Raw genomic sequence first — 24,637 nt, 5'->3', positions numbered from 1 at the left:
GTATGAAATCTATGGTGACCCCAGAAAGCAATACTTATCTGAAAAGCAACTAATTGTTGACATAAAAAATGAATGAAAATAAGTATGAAAAAGTAGAAACAATTCACGTTTAATTCTATACATTTTTTACCCTAGGTCTAATTTACAAAGGTAAGATACCTTTATGTCATTAGACTCTTCCATTTGCAGAGGTGTATGTTGTTTGTCCAAAAACTTAATATTCAGAGCCATGAAGTCTGAGCCTTTAATGAGTTTTCATTGAGTCCTGACCATGCTCCGTTTGTGTTGTAAAATGTAATGAATGAAACATAGGTATGGTGAAAATCAAAGGGCATTTTGCAAAAGTGTTCTTTGTGGCCGCTACCTTACATTTGGAAGACAAAAATGGAGAGAAATTCAGTTGAGAATAACAAGTGTTCTATTATTCTGTTTCCAATCCTCTAATACATACAGTACTCCATTCTATATTGTGTTATTACCTTTAGGATGCTGTGCAATGTGGAGGTTTAATGAGTAGTAGCCCTAAAATGCAAGTTGTCTGGTGTTTTGCTGTCTTTATGGAGCAGTTTATTGTTGATGGTTATTTTCACTTGGATATGGTACAGTATGTTGGTTTTGTTTATGTATTTAAATAGTTTATTGCAGGATTATTAAAAGTCTTATAAGGCAGCAATATAAAACATCTGCAGTTAACATGTGTTAAAACTGATTTGGCCAATGCTTTAAAAAATATAAAACCAAGGCCATTACATCTTGCACATTATTATCCTCGATGACACAAGATGTTTGCATACAGTGTCAAAAGAAAACCTACATGAGACTGGGGTGAAACAGAACTAGAGTAAAGAAATGCCTCGACCTTTGTGGACCTATTCCCTTCATTAAGAAACATTTGGGGTGACCATAATCTTCGTTCTGCAAGCACAATTGGGCACAAGCAGACCGTAAATGATAAATTCTCTTTATCTGTTCTGCATAATCTGTATCTATTATGAAATCCCACCAGTGATCTTCACCCCCTCCATATTTCATTTAAAGTTAGTAATAGTAGCCATTTCTGCAGAATGTTTTTCCTAATATGTCTAGTAAGTGTCCTCAATAAATACGTCTAGTGGGGAAGAACTATGGGTGTTCACAAAATGTCTTTTGGTGGTTATACAAAGTTGTGTTTTTATTTGGGGTGGACAAGAGTCCAAATCAAAGATTAAGACCAACACTGCTAGATATCACACAAATTAAATAAAATGTACCTGTGCTCATTCCCTGGTACCATGACAAAAAGTAGTCAGGTTTAAATCAAAGACAATATGTAAAGCATTTAAGCATTGCATAAACAGTAGAAAAAGTCACACAAAACACAACCACACTCCACAACCAATTCTAAAATAAATAAAAGATTTGTATGAGTAAAATTAAAACCGAAATGACAAAAATCCAATATATATTCATTTTTAAAAATTAAAGTGATCAAGCACCAAGAAAATAAAGTGCCCAATGTAGTTCAATCGATGCGGTAGTCCGGGACCAAGGTGCAAATTAAGGCCAATTGCGATGGAGCCCAGGGAGGATACACTGAGTAGATTGGTCCTGTTAAGTATAGAAGTCAAAAAGTTTGAAAAAGTATTTAAGCCACTCTTTAGAAAGAGTCAGAGCACATATACTGGGCGATAGACAGCAGTATCCCACTGTTAGAGTTCAGAAATTACCAGCAGTTGAGCCCCATAACCAAACAAATGAAAAACTAGGGGTTAACACCCAAAAAAGGTTTGCTTTGTAGAAGTGGTTCTTTCAGTGAGATCAAGCTAAATTGATTTTTGCTTTAATTGTCTTTACCAGCACCTTAAAATAATTAAATGTTATGCCACTCCAATATTCCAAGAACTTTGCAAGTCAAAGGCCCTAAGACAACCTCTGACAGCTTCTTTGCAGAGAACTATAAGGGAGCAGCATATTCCTCAAAAGAAATTGTACGGTTTTCCTTCTTTAACAACCCAGCTCTGAAAGTGACCTTTGTCAGCTTGGCCTCAATGAATATTCCCTGATTAGGCACACCAAACTCTAAAGTCTTAGAAGAGCCTATGAAAAGGCAGGTAAAGCAAAAACTCTTCTGTAAGCAGTGCAGTGAATTAGATTAAGTCGTTTACAAATCTCCTGGTGTGAGACTCTACCGTGTAATTTAGAGGACAGTATTTTACACTTACTTGCCTCAAGGATCAGTCCAGGTGTAGGACTATGAAGTATTACATTCGCTCACCAGAAAGCATGAGGCACTGCTGGGTGGCAGTTTTCAGCGAGGAAAAGGACCTGAATCAAACTGCTTGTTGGATGTGATAATTAGCTCGCTCGATAAAATTCGACACGGGTGATTGGAATTTTGACAGTGCAATTATTATGTTTGGGAACAATATGTAGGCCCGGTAAATACCAAGGCTTTTTTCTCTGCTAAATTCTGGCTGGAATTTGGGGAAAATAAACTTAAGTATCCAAAACAAATGCATATAAAAAAGTTTTTGTTCTAAAATACCAGATTTTCATTTTTAGTAAATATATGTCTGGTACCCAAATATCAGTTTATATTTTCCATACATGTGCCACTGCCAAACAAGCTTAGATCGTACCTCGCAGGCAATGTATCATCATCTTGTGCTAGGATTACCTATACTCTACCATGAATTACCATGGTTATTGAAGGTATTGCAGTCCTTTAGTTTTCAATCACACTAGAAGTGCCATTGTTTTGGAGCACTGATGTATAAGTCTCTACTGTAGAGCTGCAGCTGTAATTCCAGGCCCAACCTGTATAGTGGAGCTGAAGTGCATCATCACTTAAGCCACTACAAACTGTGCATTATTTACAGGCTATAAGTAGATAGTCGGCTCATCAAAAATGTGCCGCTTGAGTCTTTTTTTATTATCCAGTATTGGGGTATCCGTCATAGATTCACATGCCTGAATCATTCTCCGTCATCGAGATGGGAGTCCCACGGTAACAGAATCAAGCAGTATTTAATTAATGCCATAGGCTATAAAGGCCCTGAGCCATGTTTTATATAGCCTATCTGTGTCCTTTTTAAAAAAGGACTAAATGTTGAATACAGCCAATCAGCTGCTAGCACCCTCTAGAACCTTCCGAGCAGAGGCAGTTTCCCTCAGATTTTCACCGCATGTCATTTGTGAAGGGAGTCTCCCTGAGTTCTACTCAGTTCTCTTCTACAAACTTATGGATTTTTTCTTCATTATGTCTGATAAAAAAAGAAGCCTCTTCCATGCCTGCAAAACCTGTGGCAAGAAGAGGGTCCATGTGTATGATCCTTTTAAGGATTGCATTTATTGCCTCCACTCAGTCCATGAGGTAAGGCAGTGCAATATCTGTTGCACTTTCTCTTCTAAAACTCTAAGAGATAGAGAGGGAGCTGTTTTTGGAAATGCAGTCCACTAAGCACCAGCAATCATCTGAAGAGACCAGTGATGGATCATCCTGACCTCACAAGAGAGCCAGATCTCATCAGAAAGGAACAGCAGGGAACACCTCAAACCCTCCCCAGAGAGCAAGAGCTCAAAACATGAGAAACATCATAGAGCCTCCTCCTCAGATCCTGGGAAGTCCAGAGCCGAAGAATCGTCGTAGACGACATCACCGTCGACGACAACCCCTAGATTGTCGACACCGAAAAGTAACAGAGTGACATCGTCGGCTCTGTCGACGTCAGGGACGACGACAGCGGCCATCCCCGGGCCCATACTGTCGACGAGAACCTCATTGACGCCATCATCGCTGACGTCCACCCCATTGATGTCTGTGCCGCCAACGAAGACTCAGTTGGCGAAGTCGACAAAGGCATCATCGACAACCATACCGTTGAAATCCCTCCAGTCGTGGATGCCGAAACCTCGACGACACCATTGACATCACCGATGACGACACTGTCAACGGCAACATTAGCTGCAACAGCACCATCGATAACTGGCATCCTATCTTCAGTGGTCATGATACCGTCTACACCACGGTCGACAATGATAAAGGTGTCTAAGACATTTTTTCATCTGGAGATTTCGAAATTCAGCAAAATCACCCCTTTACCTATTTTTCACATGAACTCTGCCCAACTGGAGGCTACCAGGTGTGGATGAGAGCCAGCTGGAGGTAAGGAGAGGCAGGTAATACGTTTTCTGGCAGTGGTGGACGCCAGCATTATGCATGCAAGCGTATTTCTGCAACAGCAATACAATATTGATCTTGGACAATTATTTTTTTTTTTATTAACAACGTTTTGGCATGCTGTATTTCTATACAGAGGCTCCACTGGGTTTTGTTTTTTTTTACTGCCTCTCCGTCTCTCTCCGTGCCTCTCTAGGCCCTGGTTCTAGCTGGTAATAGACTAGCCTCGGCAGCAAGTGAGTAATCAGAGTCCCTGGCAAAATAGAGACGTTTCTGCAAGGAAAAAAAAAAATAGGTGCCCAGGACCTGCTGCTTTCTCTGCTAGAATCTCTACGGTTTTGAAGGGGGAAAAAAAAAAGGATTATTGCTACTTTATCAAAATTCAGCCCCTCTCTGCTATATCAACGCCAAGTTTTTGGGGGGGAAAGACTCTGCCCTCTGATTGCTGATTGCTGGCTGCTGTCGTTGGTGGAAGAGTAAAGAGTTATTGCTTGTATCAATTAAAGCAGAGGCCAGTAAAGACAAGAAGGCAAGAAGAGGAGGATGGGTAAACCCCTAAAAAATATCAGCGGGATGGCTAAAATCGACAACGCAGCCCGTCAAAAAATTAAAACTCGTCTAGCTCAGGTTAAGGAAGCAAAACAAGCTGCTAGCCTGGCCCGAAAAGGACAGGAGCTTGCGTCCACTCCGGTCTTAGACAGCACCTTTGAGAGCTCTGAAGAGGAGCTGGCCTTGTCTACGTCCCTAAAAGCCAAGGAGCTCCACGTTGAAGATGAACTAGGGCAGGCTTGCGAGTCCGTTAGAGTGGACGTGGATGGTCCCAATGATAAAATTAACTCTTCCAAACAGTTTCCGCTATTCTTTAAAAAAGCAACTCTGCCACCTCCAGACTCCAGCTCTAGCCCACCTATAAGGATTATAACAGCTGAAGGCAATATAGCGGGTAGAAGCCAGACTATTGGACCACTCGATAGTATACCCCTAGGACAGGAAATATCTCCTCGGAGTTACTCAACTGAAGGGGGTAAAAATCTGGAGTCCACCCAAGCACAAGGCAAGGATCTAAATCTAAATCAGAATATGAGCGGGGGCCATGAAATATTAATCCCGGTAGCTGTTGAGACATTGGATGCAGGTTCATTAATCTCATTAGCCTCATCGTCTCATGATTTTATAGGGTCTGAAAGTCCACTTGAAGTATCAGTACAAGAGGAGATTACAACTGCAATTACGTCTCCCGAGCCTTTTGTGTCTCAGCTTAAATCCATCATAAGCTTGGAGAAAGGGGAGACAAGTCACGTAAGGCAATTAGACATTAAGAACCTTCTCAATCTTATTCTGGATGAAATTTGTGAGATGAAGAGGGCCCAGAAAATTGAAACTGCTACTTTGTACCAACGGTTAGGGAAAATTGAAGAGGCGATGCAGGGCTTCCCTATTAGACTCCAGGAGGCAGAAGCCAGAGTCTCGCTTCTGGAGGATCAGATGTTTACTGTTTCTAAAGACATGAAAGCTGCCACAATTAAAGAGAGACATCTAGAAAGCAAGACTGAGGATCTTGAAAATCACTCACGGAGATCCAATCTATGGATAGTCGGAGTTCCCGAGGGAATTGAAAAGTCCCAACCACTGCAATGGGTGGACTCTTTTATTAAACAGACTGTTCTTCCTGAGTTCGAAGGAGACCTCACAATTGCAAGGGCACATCGAATACCAGCACAACCCTTCCCGAACTCCTCAATGCCACAAACAATTCTGGTAAATTTTATGGACTTCCGAATCAAAGAAAGAATAATTACAAGAGCAATTCAGCAGAGGCAGTTTCCAGTAAATGCAACCTCCAAATGTCGTATCTATTCCGACATGAGTGCCTCTGCTGCGCGCAAGAGAAAATAATTTGTTAAACTTTTGCAACTCTTTAAAACCTATGGTGTCCAAGCATCAATTGCACAACAATCCAAACTTAAAGTTCTCATCAAGGGCAAGTTTTTCTTGTTTTCGGACCTGGATGAAGCCCAGGCATTATTAAAAGAAATTTCAAAGGAGGACTAAGATTAACAGGAGTTTTTCATGTAAAAAGTTCTGACCTAGTTTGATCTTAATTTTCAAGGTTCTTAGTTGATTTACATCAGTAGGGGGTGGGGTGGGATCGCGGGTCACGTAGGGTGTAAGGTCAAGACACCCCAGGGTGTTGTAGGGTGGGTAGCAATGTGGTTAGCGTGGTGGGTAGGGAATATTCCACATTCTAGGGAGGGTTTTTTTTTTTCTAGGGGTTGGAAGGGTTGGGAGGGTCAAGGGATCACATATGGCAAAGGGATGAAAAATAGAGCAAGAGGTTTTTTGAATAAGGTTACTATTAGATCTTACGTTTAAAGGCAAGGCAGAAAATGGATCACGGATAGATGGATAAATGGATAGGGAATTGAATAGATGTAAGATTCTATCAGCCAATGTAAATGGTATACTGAATAAAAAGAAGTATGGCGCTTTAATCAGATGGCTTACCTCGTTAAACCCTCAAATCCTTTTCCTCCAAGAAACTCATCTTAAGTCTAATTTCCCCAAGCTATATATACCCAGAATTTTCTCAAAAGTATTTTTTGCATCTTCAGTCTCAGCAACGAGGGGTGTTGCAATTTATCTTTCTAATAAGCTTCCCTGGGAGGTTGTAGAAGTTCATAGGGACTTGCAGGGGAGATGGATATGGGTAGCAGTAAAGCTATATGGGAAAAGGCTTAATTTAATTAACTACTATGGCCCGATAATTGATGATGAGGCTCAGTTAATTCAAATATACATCTTATTATCCGGCGCCTTGGGGCAGATGGTACTTGGAGGAGATTTAAATTTTATATTGGATCTAAGAAAAGACACGACAAATAAACAGAGGAGACAATTAAAGCCGAGAACTAAAAAAGCTATGGAAATTATTATTAAGGGATTCCAATTGGTGGACGGTTGGAGGGAAAGGAACGCGGAGAAGGAATTTTTTACTTTTTATTCGCATCGCTTTCAAACCGCATCCAGAATAGATTTCTTCCTTAGCTCCAGGTCGCTCCAGATTTTAGAAGTAGGTATAGGATGTAACCCCTTTTCAGATCATGCTTATATCAATCTGGAGATTAGAATCAAGGGAGAGAATAGGGAACGACCCAGGTGGCAGCTGGACCGTCTCCTATTGCAGAATGAGGAATGGGTAAATGATTTTAGGGGCTGGATTGGGGAATACTTCCGGATCAATGAAAATACCGCTAGCCCCTTTTCTGTTTGGAGAGGGTTTAAAACGACAGCTCGGGGTTTAATAATAGCTTTTACAACTGCTCAGCATAAGGCTCAAAGGAATAAGATAGCTCAATTACAGATAGAACTGGACCAGGAGTATGCCCTCCAACTTCAGTTTTTACCTAATAAATATGACCAGGCAAAAATGGCTTTGAAAGATTTTTTTATCATTGAAGAGGTATGTAACTCTCAATTATTTCAACAGAGGGTCTACGAGGAGAGCCAATTAATTGGCAAACTCCTGGCAAATTCGATGAGGAAGAAACAGGAATCTGCCTCAATAATAAAAATATTGGATCCCTCTACTGGATCAGAAGTAGTTGATGGCTGCAGAATTTCCCAACTCTTCTTGGATCATTATGCCCGGTTATACTCCACTGAATATAAAATACAGGAAAACTCGATCAAAGAGTATTTTTCAACTTTGAATCTCCCTCAACTATCTGTAGAGCGGGTTCATAATTTAGAAAGAGAAGTTGAGGTAGGGGAAATTTTAGCAGCTATCAAATCAACTGCGGGCGCTAAAGCTTGTGGGCAAAATGGCTTCCCAATCGAGTTTTTTAAAGTTTTTTCAGAGGAATTACTTGTTCCTCTGAGAAATTTGTTTAATTTTATTAGAGAAGGGGGCCAGGTCCCGGGCGAGTTTAAAGAGGCCATCATCGTTTAATTTGTTAAAAAAGATAAGAATCCCGATGATATGAATTCGTATCGGCCCATAAGCCTTTTAAATTCTGATTATAAATTATTAATGAAGGTCTGGGCCGAGCGTCTGTTACTAGCTGCTCAGGAAGTAATTCATAAGGACCAAACTGGGTTTATTGCGGGTAGATCAATGGTTGGGTTTATTGCGGGTAGATCAATGGCAGCCAATACCCAATTTTTAATACAGGCTTTAGACTATATCAATATAAATCGTATTCCTGCAAGCATTGTAATGGTCGATGCAGAAAAGCATTCGACCTTGTAAATTGGAAAACTTTATTTATTACTTTGGTTCAATTCGGTTTTCCGTTGATTGTTGTAAGGATGCTAAATAATATATATCAGGACGCTGCAGCAAAGCTTGTAATAAATGCCAGCTGCGCAGGAACAATAAAAATTAGACGCGGAACGAGACAAGGCTGTCCGCTCTCTCCTCTACTTTTTACCTTTTTTATTGAACCCTTGGTTTTAACAATTCGAAACAATGCTGCTATTCATCCCCCTATTTCTGATATGCCTAAACTTAAACTATTTGCCGACGACATTATTCTATACTTGGCCCCAAATAGGATTAATTTTGAGGAGGTCTTGGGAGAATTTTCTCAGTTCGAGAGAATAGGCGGATATAAAATTAACGCAAATAAAACAGAAGTCCTGGCCATGAATGCTGATATCAATGCATTTCCCTGCTCCTTAAAATTACAGGCATTAAGAACTGACCCTATAAGATACCTTGGGATTTATGTTTCCTCACAGTTTTCTCAATTATTTGAGTTAAATTATTTAAGGATGAAGACAAAAATAAGTAAATTATTGGAGCAATGGTCATTGCTCCCATTATCAATAGTAGGGCGAGTATCATTAATCAAAATGTCTATATTACCCCTATTGATGTTTTTATTTTCTAATGTTCCAATTAAAATTAATCAGGTATTTTTTAGGGAAATGGATACGCTTTTTAGACAATTTATTTGGGAGAAGAAAGCCCCCAGAGTAAAATTGAATACTTTACAATTATCAATAGATTTGGGGGGGCTTGCGCTCCCACATATAAGATCATATTATGAAGCTGCCCTTCTTGATCTTGTATCTGGGCTGTTAGGATCTAGCTCTTGTAGAGATACTTTTTTTATCGATAGAATGCTGTTAGAAATTGGTTCGTCCACTCCAGTGTTTTTCAAAACTGCTAAACTTCCTTAGAAAACTCGATATAAAACTTTAAAAGATTCCCTTTTTAGACTTCAAGCTATCTCCAAGGAAATGAATCTGACGGGTTTTCAATATCTGAAAATAAGAGAATGTGCCAGCTTAGGTTTCCAGATACAAGCCAGCCACATTAATGTTTGGGAGAATTCTGGATTAACCGAACTGAGACATTTCATAGTACAGAACAGGCTGATTTCCTGGCAGGAAATATTGGCCAGGACAGGGACCCATCGTAAACCGGCCTTTTTTGAATATCTGCGGTTAGTCTCCTGGTTCAGAAGTACGGGTGGTATAATTGAACCCCCCAATCATTTGGCAGTTGCCCTTTACAGGGCCAAACTACGAGGAATAGGCAACTGGTATAAGTTGCTAAATAAAACAAAATATCCTTCGGTCATCCAGAATCATTTGGTAAAAATAAATCGGGAGACTGACTGCAGATTATCCGAAAGGGAGTGGGAGTGGATCAGCCACTTAGGAGGTAGAGCATTGCGTGCTGCCAATTATAAGAGGATGGCATTTTTATCAAGGTGGCTGGCTTAATTAACACCTTCCACTCTAAGCAAAAGGTTTCCAGAGGTAGAAGATAAGTGCTTTCGGTGCTCTAAACCTGGGGAAGGTGGTTGGCACCATATTTTTTTTGTATGTCCCGGTCTAAGGTTTTTTTGGGAAGCTGTTTTCTCAGACATGGAGCGGGCAATCGGAAATAGAATCCCGATTGAAGCTGAGGCTGCGCTATTTGGCTTCTGTAAGGGAGGGTTACAATTGTCTAAACCAGAAAGAGTTTTTATTTTTATTGCTAGTGCGGTAGCACGTTCATTAATCTTGCAAAATTGGAGATCTACAGAAGCCCCCTCCCATCTGAAATGGATTAATAAAATGAAAAGAGTAAAAAAAATTGAGGAGGCCTACGCTAAGAGGGTAGGAGCTGTAAAAAAGTTTGAGCGAAACTGGAATTTTTTTGAAACACTGGACAAGACTTAATAGAAAATGAAATATTGGAAGTGATATATCCAAAAGTCTTCTCCCTATGTGGTCTCTGTGTGGAAATGAACCTCCTTTTTTGATTGTTTCTGATTTGAATGCATTAGCACGTTATAGATATTACATTTTAAATACTGGAAGTGGTGAATTGTTTCGAAGTAGGTTTTCTATCGATGTTTTTATGTTAATGAATTCCCTTTATCGTAACATTACTGAAATGAGCTATGCCTTGCACTTGCACTTTAGTGGTTCTGAGTATTGAGTAATGCGGTTTTGCACATGGCACATTGCACTTTCGATTAGTGCCATTTTTTTTCTATTGCATTTTAACGCTATACTATCTATGATATGATTGTGGAAGTGAATTTCCCTTCTGATAGTCTTGTCAAGAATGCATTAGCACTTTATAGATATTACATTTTAAATATTGAAGTGGTAAATCGTTTTGATGTATGTTTTTTATTAGTGTTTGTATGCTAATGAATTCTCTTTATTGCTACACTACTGCAATTATTCTAGCCTTGCACTTGCACTTTAGTGGTTTGGAGTATTTGTATTTTTGCTGTTTGCACATGGCACTTTGCACTTTCGATTAGTGCCCCTTTTTCTTTATACTATTTCACTTTAATGCCAAATTATCTATGATATGATTTTTAAATTTATTTTGTAATGTCTTTTTTTTTTTTTTTTTGAACCTCGCTCTAAAAAAAAAAAAAGAAAAAAATCTAAGAGATAGAGAGGGGAGCTGCTTTTGCAAATGCTGTCCACTAAGCACCAGCAATCATCTGAAGAGACCAGTGATGGATCATCCAGACCTCACAAGAGAGCCAGATCTCATCAGAAAGGAACAGCAGGGAACACCTCAAACCCTCCCCAGAGAGCAAGAGCTCAAAACATGAGAAACATCATAGAGCCTCCTCTTCAGATCCTGGGAAGTCCAGAGCCGAAGAATCGTCTTAGACGACATCACCGTCGACGACAACCCCTAGATTGTCGACACCGAAAAGTAACAGAGTGACATCGTCGGCTCTGTCGACGTCAGGGACGACGACAGCGGCCATCCCCGGGCCCATACTGTCGACGAGAACCTCATTGACGCCATCATCGCTGACGTCCACCCCAATGATGTCTGTGCCGCCAACGAAGACTCAGTTGGCGAAGTCGACGAAGGCATCATCGACAACCATACCGTCGAAATCCCTCCTGTCGTGGATGCCGAAACCTCGACGACACCATTGACATCACCGATGACGACACTGTCAACGGCAACATTAGCTGCAACAGCACCATCGATGACTGGCATCCTATCTTCAGTGGTCATGATACCGTCTACGCCACGGTCGACAATGATAAAGGTGTCTAAGACATTTTTTCATCTGGAGATTTCGAAATTCAGCAAAATCTCCCCTTTACCCCCTTTGCACCTTTTAGACCTACATGAGTCAAATGAAGAGGATGATGATGATGAGGATGGATTATACGGCGTTGCGCATAGTCCATCTGAGTTACATGTAAAGTGCCAGGAAGAGGACTAGGATTATGACAATGAGCAGCAATACTATCAGCCATATTTGGTAGCACCACATAATTACCAACATTATGGCTATCCTCCTGAATCTCGCCCTAGAAAGATGCCACATCTTCCACCATCTTTGATTCAAGACCTTCAGGCTATGCTGGCGGACTATAATCAAAGGTTTCCATCACAAGATATTCAAAAAGAGCCACCACCAGTGCAAACGCAGTCCCTTGAAACACCGGATTTTCCAGTGACACCAACATTACCGCCCCCTCCTATACAGGAGCCTGATCCGGACAACCCTTCCTCCTCAGATGAGGAGAGAGAAGAGGGTGAGATTCCAGAGCCTACACCTGCAGATCCTTAGGAAGATTACATTATCCTCACACCCTCTCATCTGTCACACTATCCTGCGAATTCGCCTCCAGAAGACATAGGGGGTTTCCACAACTTAATGGTGAGGGCTTCCAACAGGTTCTATCTCCCCATGGCTGTAAAACATGCAGACAGCTTTCTGTATAATTTTAAGGAGGTGGCTAGGAAGTCCATTCGAACATTCCCGATCATCGACTGCCTTTGGCAAGAGGGAGTGAAAATAATGAAAACTCCGACCAAGATACCGCCAGTGCTCTCTCGCATAGACAAAAAGTACAGAGTCCCACAGGATTTACCTTCCTGCCTAACGGGCCACCCAAGACTGGATTCTGTTATTTCTCTGGCGCCACAAAGGAGATCAAAGAACCCGGCCACCTCAATTTCAAATCCCCCTCCCCCAGATAAGAAAGGGTGTAGGCTAGACATTATGGGAAAGAGTTTCTTCACTAGGGCTGCAACTACCATTAAGTCGGGCCATTAAGTCGGGCCAGCGCTTTGGGTCTCATTGGCCGTTATGATAGACAGAAGTGGTCGGATATGGCCTCCTTGCTAGACCACCAGAGGTCCAGACAAAGTTCCTGGATATGGTGTTTGATGGGGATGCTTTGTTTGGTAAGCATATCGATGAGGCACTACTATGCATCGAGACTGATACAGCAAAATCTTTAGCCTCCCTCCAGTACAGAAAAACGTCTTTCAAAGGAGCCAATGGACAAGGTTTCGCTACCTACAGAGGCAATTACCTGAGGGCACAATACCAACCCGATCAACCACAACACAGGCAAACCTATCAACCTGCCACCTACCGTCAATCTTCTATGGCTGGTTTCTCTCATCAAGAGGGCTGAAAGAGAGCACCAACAACAGCAGAGACAACGGGAGAAAACAATGATCTGAGCAGGGTACCAGCTTCCTCCCTCCATTTTCCCTCCTGTGGGTGCAAGGATCTCCATTTTCTTCCAGCATTGGGAGAAGTTAACAACGGCCCGATGGGTACTGGATCTGATTGCCCTCGGTCATACTCTGGAGTCCGTAGAGAGACCTCCAACTACTCCACCCAAGGGAACCCCTCCGCCTCGTATTCACTTATTGCACAAAGAGGCAAAAATCATGCTCTCCAAAGGAGCGATAGAGGAAGTTTCAACTTTGCAAAGGGGTCAGGGTTTCTTTTGCCATTTCTTTCTTAATTATGAAGAAGTCAGGGGAATGGAGACCAATATTGGATCTCAGAAAGTGAAAAAAGTTCCTGAGAAAACAAACATTCAAAATGGTAACTCTGGCTGAGATCTTACGCCATCTCAAAGAGGAAACTTCATGACCTCCCTTGATTTGGAAGACGCATACTTCCCCATCCATCGGAAGTATCGAAAAATTCCTCAGGTTCACGGTAGCTGGTACCCACTACCAATTTAAGCTTCTCCCCTTCAGCCTCAAATCGTCCCCCAGAATATTTACAAAGTGCCAAGCGCCAGTTGCCGCAGTCCTACGTTCCCAAGGTCACGAAGTATTCCACTACTTGGACGACTGGCTGCTGAAGGCACCAACAGCAAAGCAAGCAACTGAAACCACAAATGCTTGTCTTCAACTGTTCAGCAAGCTGGGGTTGACAGTGAAAATCGCAAAGTCTTCATTTATTCCCAATCAAATAACACCATTTCTGGGAGCCAGATTGGAAACGGTCCAATGCAAAGCATTCATGTCGGAAGAACGCCAAATCCGTGTATGACAATTGGCTATGGTCATTTCAAAAAGAAAGTCTGTTTCAGTAAAAAAACACAAATTGCTCCTGTGAATGTGCTCATCAGCGATACACCTAGTGCCCTTGTCAGACTCAGGATGAGACCTCTCCAAGACGAACTGCAAAAGCAATGGCTTCAAATGTCGGGATCCTTTGAAAACATCATTCCGGGTTACCCTGGCCATAAAAGCGGAAATGCAATGGTGGTACCACACCCCAAACCTTTAGAAAGGAATCACTTTTCTGCAAAGCATACCAGACTACATCCTGACAACGGATACCTCTATGGAAGGCTGGGGAATTCACTTGCAGGACCTTCAAACTCAAGGCGAATTATCAAATTCTCAAAGACAAAGTCATATCAACAGCCTGGAGTTGAAGGCTATATTCCTCTCTTTACAGGCTTTTCTACTGAGAATAGCAGGCACCTCCATACTGGACTGTACGGACAATACGTTCTACATAAACATGGAGGAACCAAATCTCTTGCGCTTTCTCAGGAAGCGTAAGAACTATGGAGCTGGGCAACAGAGTATGGGATTTCTCTCAGAGTCTAAACAACACGCTAGCAGATGCTCTCAGCAGAGCTTCAGACAATTGCCACGAATGGGAACTCAACCAATTCCAGCTGGATGGAGTACTTGCACTATGGGGAAAGCCAGCGCTGGACCTGTTTGCCACAGACATCAACGCTAAATGCTGATCCTATGCCAGCAGGTTCCCCCTCCCGGGGTTTCAGGGCAGTGCCCTTTCGATGAGAATGCCAGGGATAAATGCTTGCTCCTTCCCCCCCCCATCACATTTATTCCGAGAGTACCGACCAAAATGAATCTGGAGAGATGTGGCCCGATTCTCAATGCGCCCAGGTGGCCCAGGCAACATTGGTTCTCAGAATTACTTCATCTATCAGAAGCCAAGTCTGCAGCTGTTTCCTCCTCGTCTGACCAAGGAAAACGGTCAAGTGCGCCATCCGAATGCAGAGTCACTCTACTTGCATGCTTGGCTCCTGAATTCTTGGAGTTTAGAGACATGAACATTTCGCAGGAGTGTAGAGACATCCTTTCGAAATCTAGAGCAGAAAGCATCAACAAGACGTACAAACTGAAATGGAAAAGGTTCTGTTTTTGGTGTCAAAGAAATGGCCTGCGTCCATTTCAAGTATCCCCGCTACAGAATTTGCCATATCTCCTCGGCAAAATCTGGTTTAGTTTTTGCATATGTTAAGGTGCATCTGGCTTTCATCTCTCATTATAGAAGAGCTTCCAGGGCCACTCCTCTTTGTGCCTCAAGCTTGATCAAACAATTTATGAAGGGACTGTTCCATACATTTCCTCCAGTGTGTGCACCTCCACTGGAATGGAACCTCAATGTGGTACTTGCCCAACTCATGAAAAGACCATTTGTACCCATTCATAAAGCTGAATTGAAATTACTAACATGGAAAGTCACTCTTTTGCTTGCTCTCATCTCAGCCAGAAGGGTAAGCAAGATCCAAACATTCACCATTAGGAAACCCTTTTTATTATTTAGAGACGATGCTGTGATTCTAAGGACTAATCATACATTTATACCTAAAGTGCTGTCACAATTCCACCTTGATGAGCCGGTTATACTCCCATCCTTTTTTCTGTAACCCTCAACTCCTACAGAGCAATTATTAGTGTCCTATGGCCAAGGCAGAGAAGGAACTGCAGTAACAAAAGCCGGTCGCAAGATGGCTGCGATATAGTTCGGTCATGTCAAACCTAACAACCCGTAGCGAAAGCGGACTCCACCAGAGCAGTTGGCATGTCAGCTACCCTCTTCGTGGGGATGACTCTGGAAAAAATATGTGGTGCTGCAGCCTGGAGGACCACTTATACCTTCACACAGCACTACGGCCTGGAGTCCGCACAGGATGCAGATGCAGCGTTAGGCCAGGCAGTGCTTCGCTATCTCTTCCATTAATGTAGGCCTCTTTCTAACCCTTGGAAAGAGTATTTTGTTCTCATGGTGATTTCAAATGCTTACATGTTCTAAATGATGTAAAACATTACTAGGTAAGGTGTATTATAAGTTATGCTGTTGTTTTCCTTGCCTCTCCCTAATGCTTTGTGTATGAAAACGCTAATATATGTGACATTTTAAGTTTTTATGTTCCGTGCACTTTTTTCTTGCTTCCCCTTAGTCCCTCCCAAAAAAGAGAGAAATCATATAAACTTGTATATATAATAACAACAGTAGAAACAGGTATAGCCTTTAAGGTGCCTCTTGTATTCCCTCAAATTGTTGAGGTTCACTGTTTTAGATGTTTCCCACCATCCACAACAGACAAGATAGAATTGAATGTGACTGCTTGCTACTGTGATTCGGACATGTGATTCAGACATGTGAATCTATGAAGGATACCCCAATACTGGATAAGAAAATAAGTTACTTACCGTAATTACAGTTATCCAGTATTGGTATTTTTCATAGATTCACATGCACCCACCCTCCCTCCGTAGAGGCTGTTTCTATATTATTCATTAAGATACTCACTTCTCTCTTGTGCTGGGAAAATCTGAGGGAAACTGCCTCTGATGGGACGGTTCTAGAGGGTGCTTGCAGCTGATTGGCTGTATTCAACATTTAGTCCTTTTTTTAAAAGGACATAAATAGGCTATATAAAACATAGCTCAGGGCCATTATAGGCTATGGCATTATTTAAATACTGCGTGGGACTCCCGTCTAGACCACGAAGAATGATTCAGGCATGTGAATCTATGAAAGATACCTATACTGGATAACCATAGTTACAGGTAAGTAACTTATTTTCTTTCTTTCTGTGTGGCTGTAGCTTTTCTCCGAGGCAGTGCTGCACAGCTTTGGACTTGTGGAGCATATTTATTTCATTTTTTTTAATTTTTGCAATTTTTTATAGTGCGAACAGCACCAAGAAGGGTATCTAAACCTTACATGGTAAAGTACTTCTGCATACAAGTAGTGTACAAGAAAAAGGTTATTTAGGTTTTGTTACAAAAACAAATTACACAGTTACATTAGTAATGTCTTGCACATGAGTACATTTCTACAGAACGTATGACATGTAGATATGCGATGACAAAAATTAGCTAAAGACAAAAAAGACAAGCGGGTGGTCATTTTTACTTCCAACATGCCTGCCAAGAAAGCACCGCGATAGGTATAGATGACAGCAGAGGGTTTTTACAGTCCCACTTGTTGGGGGGCTCAGGGCGGCACACAGCTTCTCATGTAACTATGGAAGAATGTAGTGTCGGAGGAAAACAAGATGTTATAATTTACCCTGCATGAGTGTTGCACCATTCTAAGAAGAAACCAGGCAACCTGAAGGATAAGTAGGAAAAGTGCCACCATTGATGTGTCTGTGCTAGCCTGCCACACAAGGCTAAGTCCCTCGTGGCCCGTCTGGAGTCTCAGGGTCCTACTTCTCCACCGAGAGGTGAAAAAAAACCTTATGGCAATATTCCCAAATGTCCAGTAGGAAAGTCAGCACTATTATATGCATTGAATACATAGAATGCTTTGCAGTGTTATGGGTCAGTGTGCCTTGTATATTAAAAACTTGGTGGGTCTCTGTCACTAGGATTTAATAGAGAGTAGGGAGCACGTTTGGAACTGCCTGCACTCACGCCGCACTTTGTTTCTGGGGCTCCGCCCCCACTAGGCACGCCGCACTGCATCCCCACACAAGGCTTGGCGCCATCGAGAGGCAGATGTGCCCGGAGGCGCATTAAAAACAGCCAAGGGGTCCCGCGGCGCGGGACGCCAGCGGGCGTGCCCGTGCCAAACCCGGGCACATCAGCACCTGTCCGCAGCCGGGCTAGGCTGGGCCAGGTCTCTTGGTTGGCTGCCACAGTTTGCCGCTCGGGTGGACAACAACGTGCGATTCTAGGTAAGAGGATAGGGAAACGTAAAACACCCATGCCTACCAGTAAGGATCGCCCGTTAATTGCAACTATCACTAGTTTCCTAACTACTGCTATTGGGGCTATTACTAGCGAGATCAAGTCAGTGGAGGAGAGACTGGGGGCCACAAAACGGGCATTAGATAACAGTAAATTCCTGGAACTGGAGTGGCCTACAGACAGTGACCAATTGAGGACCTCTGACTTAGATATGGGTGCCATGGCATTGAATGTTTTGGAAGCCCCTCTAAACAAAATACCAGTGTTAACTAGCAAGGCTGTTTTTTAGACATCTTACACCCACCCCTGCCCAAAAAGTCAAAGGCATGCAGTAAGTCTAAGGAAGATGTATTGCCACCGGCAACTCGCAAGAAAACATTGGCACCTCCTGTAAGGAAGAGCGCAAGGGCTGTAGAATTGGATATTGACTCAGGATCAAAAGAAAACGAAGTCAAAGGGGACTCATTATCGCCCACCCAACATATTAGCTAGCTTGAAGTAGTAATGAATTCACTCCTTGAACCGTTTCTCGGTATCCTGAATAGCATCGATATGTCACTAAAAATTTTGATTGGCTCAAGTTTATCTAGTCTAACTCCTGGGACAAACACTGTACCTATCCCTAATTCTGACCTACCGCTCACACCTCCTTCCCTGGTCATGTCCGCAAGAGATCGCGCTGCCATTGATACTAACATTCTAACTGGTTCCTCCCGGCTCAGAAAAACAAAGCCCTTAATTTGACTAGTGGTCAGCCAATTATTCCTGGGCTAAAAGAGACTGGAATGCTCAATCTTGTTGACAATCGTCAAGAGAAAGGTCATTTCACATCAAGGAAAAATCATGAAAGAATACTCCATCTTCTACCTGAAGCCACTCCATTTGTCATAGTACTAAAGAATGTGCCACCTCTACTACCTAGCAAGGAGGAAGACCTGAATCCTTTAATGAATAAAACAGTTAATTGGCTTGCGAAAGCAGCGGACTGGCCCAAAAGTGATGATTTATTTAATCACATAAATAACGTTGAACGGGTTGCATGGGTGGGCACACAATTAAAAATGGGGTCAAGTGACTGTATTGTTGTAAATTTTAAAAATAGGCCACTCGTCCATTATCTTATGGATAAGCTTTCTTGGTGTAAAAATGCAAGTGGACCCATTGAGGCAGTGCCATTAGGGTACTTTTACAAGCCATATACATCCACAGGACATAGGTTTCCATCTTTAACTGGTGAAGTCACATACAACTATGCTATTCCAACCTTTACTCGTTTTTCTTCCTTAGATTATGTGGATTGACTACATCCTCTGGCGAATGGCTGTGTCAGACAAATTAAGCATGATCTAAAATATAGACCGTCTGTAGGTTGTTCTGGTGGCCTAGAAAAATGAACATCGACTTTTGTGTCACATGCTGTCAGTCCTTCCTCTCCTGAGTCATCAGAGCTAGCTTTCACAGTATTCAATGTTATTTCACTGGGCGAGGGGTCCCAATCTTTGGCACCATTCAACATGGTAATGCTACCCCAAAATATTTGTGAGCAATTGCCCACTCCATTGAGGAAGTGTCATGTAGCCATAATAGTACAACTGTTTATGGTAGCCTCTTTTGGAATATCTCCGGATTGACCAACAAGTTAAAATCTGAACAATGGGTTGCTTTTATAAAACGTTATAGTATTGTGTGTTTTCATTTTCAAATTATTAACATTCTTTTTTAGAAAAACTGTGACTTTGATCCTTGTTAACTTTTATCATAATAATTTTTACCATACATAAGGTCTGTTTTAGTGATCATTATCCGCTATCTCTTCCAATTAGAGATTCAAGCTGCTGACCCCGCTATGCTTAACAAATCATGCCCAATAACTTATGTTAAAAATAAGGGGCTATTGCGGAAGTGGTCCACCATAAATTCTGATTCTGTTCTACAAAAGATCATGAAAATCAACATGAATCAAGTTTTAGACCGTCTGAAAGATAGCATAAACCCCCCATCTATGCTCACATCCTTAGCAGCAATAACTGAGACCATCAATGATGCCTTATTTAGTGATCAAGAAATAAGACCTCGAAGGCAAAGTGGATGGTTTAATAGTGACTGTTCACATTACCATAATAAACTACTTAAGGCATTGAAGAAAAAACCTCGAGACAAACTGGAAGAAAAACAGTCACGATTTGAGTATAAACAGGCATTAGGGAGATGCAAACTAGACATAAGAAAGGAAGCCTGGGAACAACTCCATGTAGCTTGTCAGAGTAAAGATGCCAGACTTTTCTGGAAAACCGTTAACTCAGATCTCTTCAACAGCTCCCACAACAGCAATATAGACGCTACAATTATGCCTGAAGTCTGGGTAGAACACTTTTCTATAATGGTGAGTCATATTCTAATTTAAATTATGGAGCATCAGAATTGGCTCGCCCAACACTTGAGGTAGAAAGGGCTTTAAATCATACTGTGAAGAATAAGGCCTCAGGCCCCGACGGTATCCCAGCAGTCTTGTTTTTAGCTCATCCCCCCCCATGGCTCCCACTGTTGACGAACATCTTAAGTTGTTATGCAACCCAGGGACTGTCTGATTTGTGGAGATCTGTGACAATAGTCCCCATCTTCAAAAAAGGGGACAGGTCTGACCCAAAAGGTTATAGGCCCATCGCCTTAATTTATTGTACTTGCAAACTGATGGGCAGGGTTATATTAGAGCAGTTGGAGGCCTGGGTAACCGACAGTGGGAAATTTTCAGACATACAGTATGGCTTTAGGAGGGGATTGGGAACGGTGGAACAATGCCTTAATCTGTACCTGGTCATAAGCCAGTAAACACTAGCTAAGCCTGGATCCCTTTATCTTGAGTTCATGGACCTTACGTCTGCTTTTGCCTGGGTACAGAGAGGGAGATTGTGGGATTTTGTTTTTAATATGGGCATCAAACCATCTATTGTCCACTTCCTAGCAACTATGCATCAAGATGTGACGGGGAGAGTCAGGTATGGAGCAGGTGGCGAACTCACCGCCCCAATAAAAATGAATTGTGGGGTTTGCCAGGGTTGCGTTCTTGCATCTTTTTTTATTCTGCTTGCATATAAACGACTTAGAAAATTGTATTAAATATGGGAATGTGGATGCCCCCATGATAGGCTGTAGCATGCTGCCGGCATTACTTTATGCAGATGATTGTGTCTTAATGTCTAGAACTGGGGTGGGGTTGTAGAGGCTTTTAACTAGGTTTAATGATTTTATGAATGAAATTGGTTTAAAGACTAGTGTAGGGAAATCTTATACTGTGGTGGTGTGTATATCCCCCACTGTTTTAAAATCCTCTTTTATAAAAAATGAAAAGTTGTCCTATGTCCCCAACTTTTCCTATTCGGGTATTCTCTTCGATCAAAAAAGTACCTGGCATCCTTTAGTAGATTCAAGGATCAGCAGTTTTAATCAAAATCTGGAGGCGATTTCTAGATTTACAAAAAAGTAAGGCTCTAAACCAATCAATACAATCACTAACATCTATAAGGCACGTTCCTGTTTCGCTACTCTGTATGGTGCTGGAGTATGGGTTTTTTGTAATGTAGGGGGCCTAAAAAGAGCCAAGAGCTCCTTCATGAGACGCTTGTTGACAGTTCCCAAGAGTCTTGCTGCCACTATCTGTCATAGCGAATTAGGTTTGATACCTCTATCCTTTCGTTGCAGTCAGCACCGATATTACTGTGGCATTCCATCTGGACAAAGGAAGAACCAGTCCTAAATCGCGCTATTATTACAGAGTGTCTCAAACTGGATCATTTGACAAAAATACCTTGGCTTAGTTATATAAAAAAACAGCTAGAGACCATGGGGCTGGCGGACTGTTTTTACAATCCAGGTAGCATTGCTAAAATACCAAAAGTGAAATTGTAAAGGGATTTTTTAACTCTTCTATATTCAATCTGAGGAACTTTAGAGATGGCAAAAAAGAGTGTCCTAGAACATTCTCTGCTAGTTTGCACACCAGGCATTAAGCCCTATCTTTCCTTTTATTTTAGCCACGCCAAACTGTTTTATCATCTAAGATTCATGTTTGGCATCTCGCATTTTCTGGTCTCTTATCCTCGTAAAGTTTATTGCCATGCCAAACTGGATCTGTGACCCTGTGACTCTAAGTCTGTCCAGTGCACATTACATTTTATTTTTTTCTGTAAACTTTATATCTTACCAAGGCGCGATTCTATTATTCCCCTTTTAAAGTTTTTAAATATTAGGAAGTGTCGTGCATAACTACATCACCTCCAGGTTTAAAAGATGAATTTACTTGTTTAATGATTTGCAGATATATTTCTTCAGCTGTTCGATTGCGGGACATTGTTGCAAAATGATTTTATTACTTGTTCTAACAAGGATCAATTTTGGGCTTTGTTGCTTTTTGGGATAGAGGATTGATTATGAAATTATTTAGACCCCGACCTCAATTTATGATGTTATTCATGAAAACTGTTAATTATGATTCTGAAATTTAGACACTGAAATTGCTACTGTCTTTGAAAAATATTGCACTGTATGTTTTTAACCTGTCTTAAATGTTTTTTTGATGCCTTCTTTTATGGCTGATAGTCAGCCAAATAAAGAATAAAGATTTGAGATTTGAGAAAGTTGTGCATTTGAGCTTAGAGTACACAGGGCAGTATGATTATTTAGTCTCTAGATTGAAGACACCCAGCATAGTCTTGTTAGTTGGTATCTCTGTGATGAAGAAACCAGAGACCGACACTAAACGCAGTTTAGAAAAAGCTCACATGCATACAATGCTGCACCAGTGCAATGCAGCCATATTCCACTGAAGCACAATCCAATCGCTTAGTGTTAGCCAGGATCCTTGCAAGTCAAGAATCACTACCAGTCAGAACTCAAGAGCACCTCAACTCTTTGTTGTGTATATTTGAATACGTTATCTAAAGCTGTTTTGTTACTCAGCCATTAATTCTGTCAGCTTGAACTAAAGTTCTGTTGAGCTACACCTGATATATAAAGCAGTGGCGTTTTCCGATTCTCTAAAGGCACTTAGTAAGGAAATTTGGATTTTTCAAGTATAATGAATTCCCATATTGAAGGTGTGAATGTGCTTTCAATTCCAGTTTTATCTTACTTTACTGTACAGTTCTTTCCTGTTGTACGATGATTATAGAACACTAAGGTACTGTCACATGGATTTTAAGATCATTGTGCGGCTTTAACTTCCATTCAGGTGGTGAGCGGGTGCCACAGTGGGGTTGTTAGTGTGTGGGACGTCATGACTGGACAAAAGGTGATGCAGTTTTCTACATCCAAGGAGAATTCTGTTGAGGTCACTGCAATGACGTTTGATGGTTCTGGGAGGCGCCTCATCACTGGATTAAAAGATGGAACCATCAAACTGTGGAACTTTAACAATGGAACTTGTTTACAGGAATTGCCTCGTTTTGACAAGAAAGAGGTAAGGGAATTATGGAATTTAAAGCCTTTTATAATTTTCAATCATAGCCTACTTTATAAGTGAACCCTAAAGTAGTCATCAAGATGTATGCTGGACATGACCAGGACAGTCATATGAGACCATGTGATGCAATCTGCCCAGCTCTACAGGAAGGCCTTTGTGTGTCAGTATTTTCAAACTATGATTCATTGACCAATTGTGTTTCGTAAGGTATCACAAATGCATAAAATTAGTTGCCCACCTGGGTGCTCTTTAGTTGACTTCTGCTTTGAAACATACACAACTTTTATTTTGTTTCCCTCTTTCATCCACCTACATTAAATAATGTACTTTTTCACATGTTGTCCCAGGTAAGCAGCTGTAAATAACATGAAAAATACTTTTTACATTAGCTCTTCATTGAGTAGACTTTCTCAAACATGACATTCTCCCAAGATACATATTAAATGAGAACACATCTTCATAGGATCGTCATTGATGTTCATAAATAGCCCACGGAGTGGTGGGGATCTCGCAGCACTGTTTTAAAATACATATTTTTCATCAAAAAGACAATTTATACATATATCTATGTTCAACTTTTAAGCTAAATTGGCCATATTCCATATATACTCGTTTGCAAATAATTATGACGATCCCATAAGCAACTCCCTCTGAATATGCAGCAAAGGAGCCGTCGACCGTATCCTGGTCTAGCAAACTATCAGGATCTCAAAGGATTGGCTCCAGATGAGAGTCCACTGATTCACCTCTGCCTCAAGACAGAGCATGAGAAGTAAATAGTGCTTTGACTTAAATTAATGGTGAAACAAGGAAGAAGGGTAGGTAAGCAAGAAACAATGAATCAGGATCAGCCAGTACACAGAGGATGGTGCAAATGTTCACCCAGGGGACCACTTTCACACACTGGTAAACATGTACCTTTTAGCGGGCTGGTAATTAGAGCATATGATAAGAAATCAGGTACACATACTGTCCAGGCAGGATGGTATAGATTAAATATTTTGGGGGGAAGGACTCTCACCTTTAAGGCTTGAAGGAAGAACAAATCTTTGTTGGCCGTGGAGAGGAGTGGCCTGCTCGTTGTCCCACTGAGAAGAGTACCCTGTATAAGTGTCCTGTATGCAGGGAACAGCTGACTCCCTGAAGAGGCCTACAGCTTAAGGTGTAGAATAAAGGCAACATTCCTTACAGGGATGATGAAGGGGATGGTAAAAACAAAAAAGGTGAGGCACGGGAAAGGCAGCATCCAAACTACAGTGACGTCGATAAAGCCCACCAACATGCACAGCTCCAGGAAAAAATCTCA

General features: G+C 41.5%; 1 protein-coding gene across 1 annotated transcript in view; it reads left to right on the top strand.

Moving 5' to 3' along the window:
- The window catches only part of EFCAB8 (EF-hand calcium binding domain 8), a 3,172,177-nt gene that overhangs the window by 1,408,117 nt on the left and 1,739,423 nt on the right, over window positions 1-24,637 (top strand). The window contains exon 16 of the mRNA XM_085615170.1: window positions 23,101-23,328. Within this exon, the coding sequence (XP_085471296.1) occupies window positions 23,101-23,328 (228 nt within the window). The remainder of the gene's footprint in view (window positions 1-23,100; window positions 23,329-24,637) is intronic.

This window comes from Triturus cristatus, chromosome 7, assembly GCF_964204655.1.
Source record: "Triturus cristatus chromosome 7, aTriCri1.1, whole genome shotgun sequence".
NCBI classification, from domain to species: domain Eukaryota; kingdom Metazoa; phylum Chordata; class Amphibia; order Caudata; family Salamandridae; genus Triturus; species Triturus cristatus.
This window is presented reverse-complemented; position numbering and strand designations above follow the sequence as displayed.